The sequence below is a fragment of the Apostichopus japonicus genome, chromosome 12 (assembly GCF_037975245.1).
Source record: "Apostichopus japonicus isolate 1M-3 chromosome 12, ASM3797524v1, whole genome shotgun sequence".
NCBI lineage: Eukaryota > Metazoa > Echinodermata > Holothuroidea > Aspidochirotida > Stichopodidae > Apostichopus > Apostichopus japonicus.
In genome coordinates this window covers 12,951,091-12,965,864 of record NC_092572.1, presented here as the reverse complement: position 1 = coordinate 12,965,864, position 14,774 = coordinate 12,951,091, and the positions used below count along the sequence as shown (strand labels likewise).

General features: G+C 37.3%; 1 protein-coding gene across 13 annotated transcripts in view; it reads right to left on the bottom strand.

The window, feature by feature from the left end:
- The window catches only part of LOC139977083 (rho guanine nucleotide exchange factor 11-like), a 177,320-nt gene that overhangs the window by 17,952 nt on the left and 144,594 nt on the right, over positions 1-14,774 (bottom strand). For all 13 annotated transcript variants that reach the window (XM_071986119.1, XM_071986120.1, XM_071986108.1 and 10 more), the window contains 8 exons: positions 10,471-10,631; positions 6,755-6,981; positions 5,295-5,420; positions 4,151-4,268; positions 3,500-3,672; positions 2,275-2,353; positions 1,756-1,950; positions 661-886 (listed from right to left, as the gene is read on the bottom strand). In XM_071986119.1, the coding sequence (XP_071842220.1) occupies positions 661-886; positions 1,756-1,950; positions 2,275-2,353; positions 3,500-3,672; positions 4,151-4,268; positions 5,295-5,420; positions 6,755-6,981; positions 10,471-10,631 (1,305 nt within the window). The remainder of the gene's footprint in view (positions 1-660; positions 887-1,755; positions 1,951-2,274; positions 2,354-3,499; positions 3,673-4,150; positions 4,269-5,294; positions 5,421-6,754; positions 6,982-10,470; positions 10,632-14,774) is intronic.

Here is a 14,774-nt window from a genome sequence, read left to right as displayed (position 1 = left end):
CGTTGGTTTGCTAAAGAACACCTGCTAACTATCTGTCCCTATCAGACACAACCACCCCCCCCCCCCCATAAAGGCATAAAGAGGTCAAACATAATAGGATAGAAATATCCTTCATGCTTAAAAGAAAAAACATATTTTACTTATAAATAGATATATATGTATATAGAAATATATATGTATGTATATATATATATATAATTGAAAATCGTAATATATATATATGTATATATATATATATATATATATATATATATATATATATATATGTATATATATATATATATGTATATATATATATATATATTAAATATATATATATATACATATATATATATACATATACATATATATATATATATATATATATATATAAATATATACATATATATATATATATATATATATATATATATATATATATATATATATATATATATATATATATATATATATTAAGATCAAGAATTAAAGTTAGAGGATCCAAGAAGGTGTACACACCATCAGGAGAGAAGACAAGCTACTCTTAACCTGTTTCAGTATTACATCTTGACTTGAGCCACAGTCACCCTACTACCATAAATAAGGATATTGTCAGAGAAGTTCAAGGGTCGGCCACCGTAACCGATAAATTCAAGGTCGTCGGCCTCCACCGTTACTTACTTTGCATCTTTGTTTTTTTCTACATCTAACTCGTTCAGGTGGTAGTCTGGCCTCTGTGGGAGATTCATGCGGTTGGTGCCCTTCCCTGATGACCTACGATTGATATTTTCCTGGGCACTACCGATCAGGTCCATCCACGTCTTCCTCTCGTTGACCGACGGGGCCACAAGCTCATAAATTTGCGGGCCTTGGTGCGACGTGCAGATTAAGAAGAAGGCTTTCTTACCTGCAGAGAGGGGGAGGAGGGAGAGAGGAGGGAGGGAGGGGGAAAACAGATGACAATTGTCATATATTATGATGACAACATTGGAAGATTAAAAGAAATTGGCTGAGAGTTGCATGAAATCCCAGAAATGTAATATCGTTGTACTCTTCAATAACAACATTCCTCCAAAGTTCGTTAGCAAACTTTTTGAGATGGAGTTTTGAAAGATGACTGATAAAATGTCGATGATAGTACATCTTACCAATTACATAAAAATAGCTTCACTATGTTCAGTTCATTCAAACTCATGCCAGAAAAGTTAAAAAAAAAAATTTGGGTATTTTTCTGATTTACTCTCACCATCCGTGTAAACATTTACTCACGAGTTACATAGCAGAATCTTTTACTCACGAGTTAATATTCACCATGTAGTATAAATAATATGCTACCAATTTGAGGACAGAGGGTTGTTTTCATCAAATCTTAAAACCATATTATATTCAATAACTGCCTCAGGCAACAGTAACAACGCAATTACTCAAAAACCTATGACTATTTGTCTTACATTCGTTTGATAATCCCTTGTCTACTAATCCCCTTACATCTATCTCTTTGTGTTCACCATGCTCATTAACCTGTCTGTATTCTGTGCGTGTTTTTGACCCGTCTGTTACTGTAACTTGTCATTTAGCCTTTGAAGAAGATCCTGCTAGGAACGAAACGTCAGGCCAACTTACTTTTACACATTCTCTTAAACAGGCTCTCTAGTGGAAATGCAGTTTGCTAAAAGTTTTATTTTATTTTGATGAAAAACAAAACAATTTTCTTTTTCTTTTTTAAGAAGGAAGGCAAAACCTCGACATCCGGTTCGTGTAATCTGGGGTACTCACTCGTAGCGACTTGGCGACATAAGGTAGTACTGAGAGTGATAATAGGACTGTGTGTATTTCTTTTGTTGTTATTTACGCTGGTCTCCCCCTGTAGTGGACCGACGGCCGACGATGTGGAATGGAACTTTAGGATAAACTTTTCGTCTTGTTTTTGCAGCAGGACGACATATTCTTCTAACAGCATGGCGTGCATTTCTGAGAATGGAAATTTTGAAAGTAACGGGAGATATGAAGATGAAAAGATACATGTAGTCTGAAGAGGGACCGGACGCAATAGAATTCACTCAAATGGCATCATTGAACGACAGGAGTCTGTTACACACAAAATGAGTCGTGGTTTGGAATGCCTTGAAATGACATCAAATACCATTCACACGGGGGAACACTATTGGTCTTATAATTCATTGAAATTTACATCTCAGGTTTGTTACAATTTTTTAATTTTTTTTTATGGAATTTCATAAGATGCACAGTCCTAAGAAAGTGACCTTGTAAAGAGGTATCGGTTGGTTAACTCACCGAGAGATTTGCTGCGACTTAGTTTCCAAATAAGAGGACTATCATAAAGCAGCTTGTGAAAGATCTGGCTAGTATTAACCTGAGGATAAATGGAGCAAAATAATCAATGAATCAATTATCAATAAATTAATCAATCAGTCAACTGATTGACCAATCATCACTCAATACATAACTTTGGTCTATCAATTGATTCATCAATCAATCATCAATCGATTGACTAATTAATCGATTGATTAAGCAATCATTCCATTGAAAAATCAATCACCAATTGATTGATTCATCAATCAATACATAGTCAATCATAGATGGAAGATACATCAATCATAGGTACTAGATAGATACATCATAGATACATCAATCATAGATACATAGTCAATCATCAATCGATTGACTAATCAATCAATCATCAATCGATTGATTCATCAATCAATACATAGTCAATCATAGATGGAAGATACATCAATCATAGTTACTAGATAGATACATCATAGATACATCAATCATAGATACATAGTCAATCATCAATCGATTGACTAATCAATCAATCATCAATCGATTGATTCATCAATCAATCATCAATCGATGATTAATCAATCCATCATCAATCGATTGAATCATAAATCAATCATCAATAGATTGATTCATCGATACATCATCAATCGGTTGATTAATCAATCAATCAATCATCAATCGATTGATTAGTCTATCAATCATCAATCAATTGATTCATGAATCAATCATCTATCAACTGATTAGTTAATCAATCATGATGATGATGATTAAAGATCAATCATTCACTGATGTCCAAAGAACTTCATATAAATTTCTCTGCCACTATGGCAGGATTTTTTTGTACATTAAGATATCACTCTGTCTTCTTTCAACACTTCCATATGTCTGGGAATGATCTGTAGAGTCACAACCTCCACAAAATTACCAATCATATCTTTGTTTACGCCAAATTTACAGCACTTAAAACTTCAGACCGATTAAATAACCGTTAGGAAGACAGCCCTATTATGTTCTCTATACCTCACCGTTATTCTTCGCTCCCGAAGAGCGGCGTGTCGGATGTAATTTCAGACGCTTGGCAAGTTTTCAAAGTTTACGAACCTTGTTCATATCGACAGAGCTACTACAGCATAGTATAAAACAATCGCACAAAGCACAAGCCAAGGTAACGCAACAAAAAGCAAAACAAGACTTGAATAGAGAGATGACAAACCTCGTCCGGATTTCCCTTGGTCACTCTTTCGTAGGGTGTAGCATCCATTTTCTTTGATATTTCATGCAATCTTTGTCTGTTGTCTGCTTCCCTTACGGCTTGATTTACATACTCTAACAAATCTTTACAGCACTGTAATGCTCTGTCTAGTTGGGCATAGTCGTCTGTGTTAGCTACAAGAGATGACAAACAAAGTTTAAAAGAGTGAATCACAAAGAGAACAGACTTTAAAAATTAATAACTTGTGGAAAAAAACAAAGGAATCATGTTAACCATGATTGACAAACTATGACAACAGGATACATGTTACTATTATACCACCTTCCACCCACCTTCACTACCCCCCCTCTCATCCACACCAACCCCCCCTTCCCTCAATCTCACAAATACAAAACCAAAAATGGTGTTGCTGTTAGATTTGTAATCAAAACATTATGTAACAAAAACAGGCACAAATTGCATCTTTACCGAGGTCATCAGACATCCATTAAAATGTGGCATATTGCGAGATTATTTTAGGTGGAGGGTAAAGATACTGTTCAAATTGGATCCTGATGGTACAGGAGAAGGTAAGGTATTAGGACAGGGTAGAAAGGGGATTGGAGGGTGGGTAGTGTGGGCGAGAGAAGGCGAAGGAGAAGAATGTCTTACGTTGTGAGTATTTAAGTAGTTGTCCTATGAAGAGAGGATATTTGGTGAGCCTTTGCATCTGTGTCGATATAATCCCTCTTAGAGGGAGTCTGCGACAAAGCGGATTAGCTTCTTGCTCCTGTGAAGAAGAGAAAAACATGACACTCCAGTCACCATGGTGATAGAACAATTTTTTCAATATCCCAGTATGGGCTCTGCTTCCTTCCCAAATAAGTGAGGAGAAAAAAACACCGTTCTCCAAACTAACGTGACCGATATTATTATAAATGAGCAGTCGTTGGACTTTCACAGGCAGAAAGATTGACTTGCCTGGCGAAACATTTAGACAACTTTCTACACGTATATTTATTTTTTCCTTTGTGGACCATGTTAACAAACTTCTCATGACCTCAACTACTGTCCTCTGCATTACAAATTTGGTATAAACCAGTCTGTTAAAGTAAACTTGGAGAGTCTCTGCAGCAAACCTTCCTAATTTCTTCCTAAAATTCAAAGTGTCAAAGGAGGGACGATCCTTCACATGTAAAGAAATGGAGAATGTAACTTACAGTCTATTGATAAAGCTATTGTTTCTCTCTGTTTTTGGGAAGGGGTGGGGGGGGGGGGTTTGACTGGATTCGAAACATTTCATCACCAGGATAGCTTTCATAACTGTACTGCTCACATGAAGAGAAGCAAAGTTTCAAACATCTTTTTTTTTTAACTTTTAACATTCTCTGGGATTAATTCTCGGATATATAGCAAAAGGGATTAATAATCATGTTACAAGTTAGGGATGATCCATCTCGATGAGGATTATACCACATCTGAGCGATTATCTTGGGATAGGACAGCAGAGATATTAAGCCCACATTTTAAGGATATTCCTACATATCAACTTGAATGTCCCACTTGCAGGGTAATCCAAGTGGTAAGTAAAAGATCATCGAAATCCTCCCCACACCCCGCGGCAATGAAAGAGTTGACATTTTAGCAAACATTTAGCCGTCAAATATACTCGTATAATATTCGAGCTGTATTTCACGTGAATCTAAAAACTTAGACCGTTTACTAGCAGAAGAAGAAGGGGGAGCAAGAGGGAGGACATTTCATAGCATACATTCCCTCCAGCTCAAACAAAAGACGAAAACGATGAGTGAATTACCGAGATAAAGGCTGCTAGTTTAGGATCTTTCCTCTGTTTGGATTTTATCATTTCAAGGCCGTGACGTTGGTTGATGCAGAACTCAGCAGAGACCATCTTCATGGCTTTACCCGCCTCGCCATCAAACTAAAAGGAAGAAAAATTGACGCAAAAAATTGAAAAAAGATGGAAGCGAATCCTCGCCAGTAATCTCTCAGTTACCGCGGTAACAGCTTATTACGTTCCTTCATGATGCACACAATCAGGACTTCACGTGAGAGCCTTGTGGTCAAGTGGTTACGACAGTGAAATTTGTGATCTAAGAATTGCAGGTTCGAGTCCTTGCCAGATTCATTACATTGTGTCCTTGGGCATGGCACTCTATCTCCATTGCCTCTCTTCACCCATTTGTATAAAACGGGGACCTGTGAGATAAACTGTCAGCTGGACGCTGTTTAGCTGCTGCCATGTGGAGGGATTGTCTCTCTATGTTTGACAGGTTATCGTTGACCAGGGTAAATATTGCTAGGCGCCTTGAGCACCGTTATCGGTGGATTTGTCTGCGCTTTATAAATCCTGAATATCAGCATCATCATTATTATTCCCATTTTTTCATTTTTTGTGAAACTGAAGAATTCAGAGTCAAAACAAACATGAGTACTCTCAACATTAGGAGGCTGCTTTCTATTTTGACAGAAAATAATTCTGCTTTTACGATTTCCACCGGCCCAACAAGTTATACCGCCTGCACTTAAAAACAAGGGTTGATAAGACTCGATAAGTTACTAGGAACTGCAAAAATAAGTGTGGGCATGAACAGGAAGGAAAATTAGAAGACTGTTCATGCAAGAATTGGTAACAGTTCCTACTTTAATTCTTCACACATGTTTGACCTTGTGCCTTCTACTGACAATGGATCCATTCCACAAAATGTTTATGCTAAAAATCACACTTTTCATCAACACAAATTTACTGGTGGTAAATCCAATATCAAAGAGTGAAATTGTGTCCAGTGAAGCTTCAATTCCTGGAATCAGAACTAAGACTGTGTCCGGGTACGATGTTATTGAAAAATTTCCAGTTGGTGTAACATCATCAATTACAGGCAGTCTGGCTGTCATGGGCTCATATATACAACGTGTACTCTAGTTTTGGTATTTGTGATAAAACTGTTGGCTTTACAGGAAGAGTTTAACAACTATGTTTCATTAAGAACAGCAGGATTTAAATCTAAAAGCTAGACCAACTTTCATGTATAAAAGACAAACACTTGCAGGGTGCAGATTTCAGTCAGTTGGTTGGACGGGGGGGGGGGAGTAGGGGGAGGAAGCTTGATAGAACTACAGAGGGGAAGAGGGGGATTGAGAAAATGACGCAATGTTGACGAGCAATTAATCAGCAGGAGGAAAAGACAACTGAAAACTTAATCGTTCAAGTCCACCAAATACGATGGGCTTAATCATGGTTTTTAAGTGACTCACCCGCTGTAGAAGTAGGTTGCCGACGTTGTGGATGACGTGGCTGGTCTTTTTATCCTTCTTCATCTGAGTGTTCAGGACGCCGTGTTCCTCCACAAGCGCAGGAAGATTCGGGAAGAGGTACATGACAGTCTCTCGCGGTAGCACTGCTTCCTGAAGCATTGGCTGGTAGAAGACTTTATCCAGGACTTTCAGGTTGCGAACGTGAGTTCTCTCGGTGTGGAAGAGTTCTGAGCGATGATGATGATGATGATGCAAAGAGAGAGAGGATTGTCAGGCTGACTTGGAAACTTGCAAGTGGGTTTTTCGGCTTAAGAAAGACTCTTATTAGAATTATTAATAGTTATGAATCATGGTGCATGTGCAGGGAACAAGAGTTAATAAGTATGCTTATCTCAGCATATATAACACCAGTATTAATGCAGCTTTTCTGTGTTGAATCTACAGATTTGTGTTTCATACTAGAATCTCTTCTCAAATTTTTCATTGCATCTTGTTTTTTTGTTTTTAAAGAACCGTTCCACTTTCACTCCATATGATCCAGAAAATGTGTGGTTTCGTTTGTATTGAATAGTCCACCTGCTCCTCCCCTTAACACATCCCCTCCCCCCAAAACGAAGAAAGCAATGAAAAAGGCAACAATAACTGAAGTATAAACCCAAAGTATCTGAGTGACAAATTTGCAAAATCAAATGAAATCATTAATTACTATTTATTAATATCCCCTGAGTTCATGAGACATTGAAGAAGGGACAGGGCAAGGGACCATCTGGAGATTGAAATTCCATTCATTTTTGAAAAAGAACAGAAAAATTTGTGTCCTTCAAATATTCCTTCCATAATTTTAGATACAGAATTGGAGCAAAGCGGCATCACTTCTACTAGACAATAGAAATTTTGAAAGCAAGCTGAATCCCTCTATTCCTACTATTCCTTCTATCTCCCAACCCCCTTTCCTACTATCTCCCAACCCCCCTCCCCTCCCCCCTCCATGCTCCATCATACCCTTCACCCAAACTGCTTATTATACAGAGAACCACAATATTTGCACAGCTAGCATACCTACTCCATTAATGCCATCTAAATATATCTAATACTGATGCCGTACAAGGTCAAACTTAAACTGGCTGCTCTAAAATTAACTTGTCATCTCTGAGGGAGGAGGCAAGAAGAATTATTAAAGCAAGACAAAAAACTTTTCATATCCTCAGCCGCCACACGAATCTAAGGACTAACACAAAGGGGAATTGTATTTCCAAGGTTACAAGATTGTCACTGTACACTGGGAGTATTTATTTTTTGTCATAGTTACCTGCCTTAGCATATAAATCAAAGCTAATTTTATTTGGGACTGACCTCCTCGACAAAATTAGGAAACGGCGAATGACTGAACCCTTGGGTAACAAGCGATCAGCACGTGTGGTAATCAATCAGGACAAGTTTTGATAACCTGTAAAAAGCTATCAAGATCGGGCGGAAGGCGTGATAAATTAACGGGAACTTTACGAGAGTACTTTCTATACATCTCTGCCGATGTCTGATCCGAGAAAGTTTCCTAGTCGTCGTAACGACGACGACGTGAAGGAACTAGATTATCCAAGGTTACGGTTTTGTGTCTGATTGGAGATGATATCATCCACGAGGGATATCTACAGGAAGTAATGTATTAAACTTCATACCAAGATGGAGAACTGTCGTAATTTAAAAACTCTAAATATTAGATGCAGCCCGGGCAAAACCAGATGCAGTAGGTGATGACGGACACCATGGATGTGGTTTCTTTTATCCGCTAATATACCCTTGCCAGTCGATGAAGAGAATATTTTTTAGTCAAATTTTTTCATCAATTTTTTTTTTTTCTCGTCTTACTTTTGTTGGTTTTTCACATACATTTTTCAATCAAAACGGAGTTTAAAAAATTAATGATATTAAATGAAAAGCAAATTATGGGTCTTGCGAGGTGTACCCATATCTAATCCTTGACATATGATAACGGTATAAATGTGATACAAACCGTTGACAATTGAAATCTATTTGAATTTAGTTTATTTATAAATAACGTGTTCTGAAATTGATCAAATCCTTTTGGGGAGAAGTGAAAACTGGACATCCAAAAAAACGATTTTTAGTCTGTTTGACACACAATTGTCTTTTGTGAACTGAACAATGCAGAACTGTCTACATGAAAGAATGAACAATGATATAAATGTTGCAAACAATTTCTAGCTGTAATTAAATGAGTAAAGTGTGAATATTTACAAAGGTTGGTCACATTGATGCAATATTACAGAACAAAGCTTATGAAGGCAGTGTATGAGGCTTTCATTAAAGTAACACGACATTGCACAACAGTTTGGTATATATTTGTCTATGTCGAATGAAACCTTCTACAAAACCCAGCAAACATTTGACTATTAAACTCTGCGATTATATATGAGTGAAATTCCTATGACGAAATGGCTGACAACACAACAAACCGACCGGCACTTTCCTAGATCTATGCCAAGTTCCAACCAAGCATAGACCATGACTCATTTTTTCTGATGCACAATTACTCTTTATTCAGTACCGAGGAAACCAAACAGCTATTCTTTCGGTTTACCGCACCAAAGACGTTCGTGACAAAGTAGATCGGTGTCGACCCATTTGCAGATATTCCACGGATTAAAGACATCGTGTGTGCAAAACACTTCTCAATTTATGACCACTTTATACCCCTGGGAGTTTCTCACAAGTTTTTGAATGTAATATGATAAAAAAATGATAAAAAAATAAACTATTTCATGTCCTCTTCCACAAAACGGATTTTAACTTTTGTCTTTTTGGGGCAAATTTTCTAGGTGGGGAAAAATTACTCAGGTAAAAGAAACAATTTAAAATAACTCATTTTATAAAATTTCCATGACTTTTCACATTTTTCCTCATGTTCGCAGCTTTTCCAGGCCTGGAAATTCAAACTTGATTTTTTTTTAATTCCATAAGTTTACCTATGAACATGGGAACTGTGTTTACTCCCCCCCTTCCCCTTCCCCCACCATAATTCATGGTGCTCTTATAACGGCATGTGAAAGTTTATGCGGGGTTAACCTAACATCTGCATGTATCTTCACATTTAATCCCATACTCTAGGCCTCCTTTGGGTGCAAATAATGTGCTTTCTGTCACTTTTTCACTACTGCATCTTCATGTATCAATATATATATATTGAGATATAAATTCAGATTGAATATTTTGGTGATCTTTATCTGGAGTGTTATGTGTGTATTTGACATTAATATTTGAGGAGGCTTCAATCCCCTTCTTCTCTCCCTACATTCAATCCTTCCCCCCCCCCCCCCTCTGCCAATCAAAGCTACTTTTTGTTAGAATTGTCTTCCCATTTAATTCTGAGGAGTGTTAGCTCAGTGGTTAACGCCGGTACCTTTCAATCATAAGGTCCCGAGTTTGAGTCACTCCAAGATAAATATATATATCGTCCAGTTGCAGAGTTGTTGACAATTGACAATTAATAATCATGGACGTTAAATATGAATCTACGAGACTGACTTCGGTCAGCTTGCGGCTTTGATAAGCCAATGAGGCTTCTTCCCAAGTTCCTGCTTGCAGGAGGATCTAAAATACATATCATGCAACCATCAATCCACAAAATAGCGAGTCTTCCCATTTTTCTCTTTCTTCCAACTCTATCAAAGCTTCCTCTGTTAATTTTGTCTCCTCACCATTAATAATTTCTTGTTTCTTGACTTCCTTCGGCTTGAGTTTCTTGACGATGTCCTTATCGACTCTCTTCTGCCAGTTGGGGGTGTCCTGCTCTGCCTCCATGTCCGAGTCATCTGTGTAGGTCCTAGTCTCCGATATAGACGATATCGACTCCTGACTCCTGAAGAAACCAGATCATAAGAGTCACGATGGGTTAATAATTATTCATTTAAAAAATTTCATACTTTTCTCACAGAAATAGAAGGGGCAAAAACTGTTCTTAAAAGAGTGGGAAGGTTTAAAATTTTAAATAGTGATTTGTCTTTTTCTGATTAGGAAGGAGTTGAACAATCATCTGGGTGTTAAGCTGATTACTACAGTCGAGCCAGCTACTCCAGTGGAAGTCAAGATTGTAGTTATTGGGATAACTCCAAGCCTGTTTGGCTTCAAATGAATGACTTGTTTAGAATGCATTAAAATCTTTGGTTTACCTACAGATGGTGTTGAAGGGAGATCCAATGGTGCTTTCTCGTTTACATGAAGTTGAAAGGAATATGTTTGGGTTGAGTTAATTAATTAATTTATGAAACAATGGATTAACATTTAGACCTGCACTGAGGGGTTCACTTTCATCAACGAGTGGCACTTTGAAGGAGCATTTCAGCTTGAGCTCATTCTTGAAGCTGACTATCATTAAAAGCCTCGGTAACTATAGGAACATTACTAGCACTCGTCTTTATTCCCCATTCTTTCCTTGAACTATAATATCTATAAACAATACTTAAATTCGGCCTGAAGTCATCGTTTAAGGTTTACGACACATAAACGTTTAAAACCTAAGCACTTTAAGGTTAAATTTGTCAATTTCTGTGACCCTGTTGCAACCTCGCACAATTTCCTCGCACCAGGCCGAATTTGTTGGTTCGATATCAACCGGCTTGTGCTATTTTTGAGGGGGAAAGAAAATTGAATTGACCTTTCCAAAAATTCCCCGGCGTTAATTTCATAATTTTTAACTCTACAGCACTCCGATAATCTAGACATATCTGTGCCGAACCTATTCTCTGAAACTTATTCCTTATTTGAACACTGCATGGCCTTATACAATATGATAAAACTGAGACTAATAATAAAAAATAAAAAAATAAAATAAAAACTAATTTGACAAAATTGAACTTGAGTCATAAGCGTATACGTGTGCATTCTGGGCTTAATCATTTCAACCGTTAAAGTCAAACACAGATTTCAAAACTGCAACATGTCATCACTAAATTACAGTATGCGACAGGAAAAAAAAACCCAAATTAATCGGACAATACGAGACCAGCACGCACAAAGTGCAAAGCGAGAAGAGGAGTATAGAATTGATTTCATCAATGCGCTCTGAAGAAACATGTCGTCTTCTTTGGTGGCCTTTATACATGACTTTGTAATCGTTGTCAAAGTAATGATCAATGATCCTTTGGAATGAAAATGGAGGGGTGCGGAGGGGGTACAGAAAAGGGGACACTACAACAATAATAGCTCTAGTTTTTCTTGTGTGTACCTCATGTACTCATCTACTATAACAATCCAACAAGAAAAACAAAACAACACAAACATGTATTACATCAAAACAAATCCTCTGCGCACCTGTATCAATATTCATTGTTTTGTTGCACCCGCTCCCCCCCCCTCACCCCATCCCCTCTGGCTATTACACATCACTGACTTGATTGTCACCTTATAAAGTTCATTTGGGATGAAATTCTGTCAGACTACTCAGCCAGGTAGAGATTGAAAAGTTTAAGGACAAGCTCTTGGCATCGGGCTGTTTACGAACATCCGTAAATCGTTGAAGCTGTCCGATTATCGGAAAGGATCTTAAAATAATGTTTGCTCAATCGTAGATCTTAAAGGAATATGTTTACCAATGAAAAGTGTTGCCTGGTGTGAAATTTATCAAATCTGAGTATTGAAACTGCAGCTGTCATTATTAACCACCCCAATCACATCCTTGTGCTCCCTCAAGATGAACCATAATGCAGATGAATATATTCCCAACTCTAGTCCCTTCCTTTGTGGGTCCTCCCCCACCCCCACCCCAACCAAACCCAACCCTTTTCTTTCTATTCCATTTGCATTATAATATCGTGCTTTCATCGATGGATATATGACACCGAATTAATATTTTGTTTTTCTTTCCGATAACCATTCAACTCTGCCATGGTGCTCGATTGTGTAACCTAATGGTACAATTTGGTTTATGTGAACGCATATACCCGCAACCCCACCCCCCCCCACCCTACCTGATGGTAGAGAAATCCCACTTAAATGTAAGTATAAATTTGAACTGAACTGAGAACACACAAACATTACCAAGACCATCAAACTGATTGATTCAACTCCAAACACCATTTTTGCTTCTTTTTGCACTAATCACTACCCTAACCTCTAGGTTTCTCTCCGAGCATGAGAGGAGAGAACCATCTCAACTTATTGATAGATGGTAGAAATCACATCAATCATTTGTATTAAATGGGTTAGGAGAAGAATCACCAATCAGCCATACGCAACAGCAATGATTACTTATTTGAATTATCAGAGCACAAAACTGACCGAACTCTTTCTCTCTGAAGGATCTGCTCAAAAGCTATAACTCATCAAATTCCATCTGTGCAGGAATTTTTTTTCTTCTCAAAAATCATTTGGAGGAGCTTTGTTAATTTTCGAAATGGAACTTTCCATCAATTCTTTTTTTTTTTTTTTTTTTCCAGGCCTGCATTTCTTACAGAAAGTGATATAAGTCATCGAATCATCCCTGTGTTAAGAGTGTCACAATGATATATGTTTATGCGTCGTCACTTGAACTTTTCTTTTCATATATTCTTCTATTTCCATTCCAATTGCCTGGAGGTAGGTTATAAGTTATGGACCAAAGAAGAAATATAAGTCAAAAAATAAACAAAGACATCGAGAAAGGGGGAATTGTTTAAAGTTAATGTTTAGTTTTGTATTCTTTCAACTGATGGGTTTTGTGACAAATGTCATAAAACATGCTTGATGATTGCTTGCATGACTAACATTTGGCTGGACATGGGAATTAAGCCTACAAAACTCCTTGTTCACATTTGCAAACAAGCGAGAAGGACCGGATTTACCCTCAAGGGTGATCAATTGCATAGGGTGAAAAACTTCCCGTACTCGGGGTGGGGGAGGGGATGGGGGGAGGGATGTGATCTCTCTTTCAGGGAAGGATCCTAAACCCCCCAAGGACGATCAACATGATTGTAGTGTGAAACACATTGTAGTCTGATGCCAATGCAGCCCAGCAGGGATTGATAAAACTTGAACTTCAATACTGTCAAAAACAACTCTGCTTGAAAAGTAATTAATTAAATAACCATTTCCAATTATTACACTACCTATGTAATTGAGGACTTCTACATACAAGTTTTACTCATTTCTAGACCTACCTAAAACATGAAAAGTACTACCTAGCCAAATCTGAGGTCAAACCCATTGATTCATTGTGGGTAAATATAAAATAATATAAAAAACATGCTAATGATGTTAATGATTTATATTTTAGACGATAGCATACAGACCCAATCTTTAATATCTGTCTTTCCCCTCGAGACAGAATTCTGAAACTATTACAGCAAATCTAGCACAGCAGGCACATGGAATTTATGCTCTAAATATATATACCAGGGAGATTAGCAAATGTCAAAGCAGGAAAGAATATTCCTAATTTATGCCTTCTCTTAATGACGTAGTAAATCAGGCTAGGCTTCATATATACACAGAAGCAAAGATCATACTAATTCATCTATGGTTTAATATGAAACATTAGAAAAAGCTACGCACGGATGAATGGGATCAAACCTACAGAGAATAAAGAACCCGATTGGATGTTTTTAAAGCGATACTGTCAAACTACTGTAAATGTTGAAAATCTTTTGTCCTAAATAAAATTCATATTTATATCCTCTGAGATATATTATATTTTAACAGGAATTTAGTAAATTTATGCGTCAAAGCAGGAAAGAATACTCAATTTATTCCTGCACTTTAGATGGCGTAGTAAATCACAGAAAGAGGGAATTAAACTATAAAACTCTTTTACGGTTTATGAAAAAAAAACCAAAACAAATAAAAAACCACAGAGGAAGAGGAGATTATGGATGGTTGTTTTAAAGCAATACTGTCATAAACCTTAATCCTTGTAAATCTGTGCCCGGCAGTCCATCCATAGTTCCATACTCACTACTTAAAGACAGATGTGAGCCTCATGAAAGTGTTGAGCATTACAGCCACAGAAAGCAGTGTTGTTAGATCATGT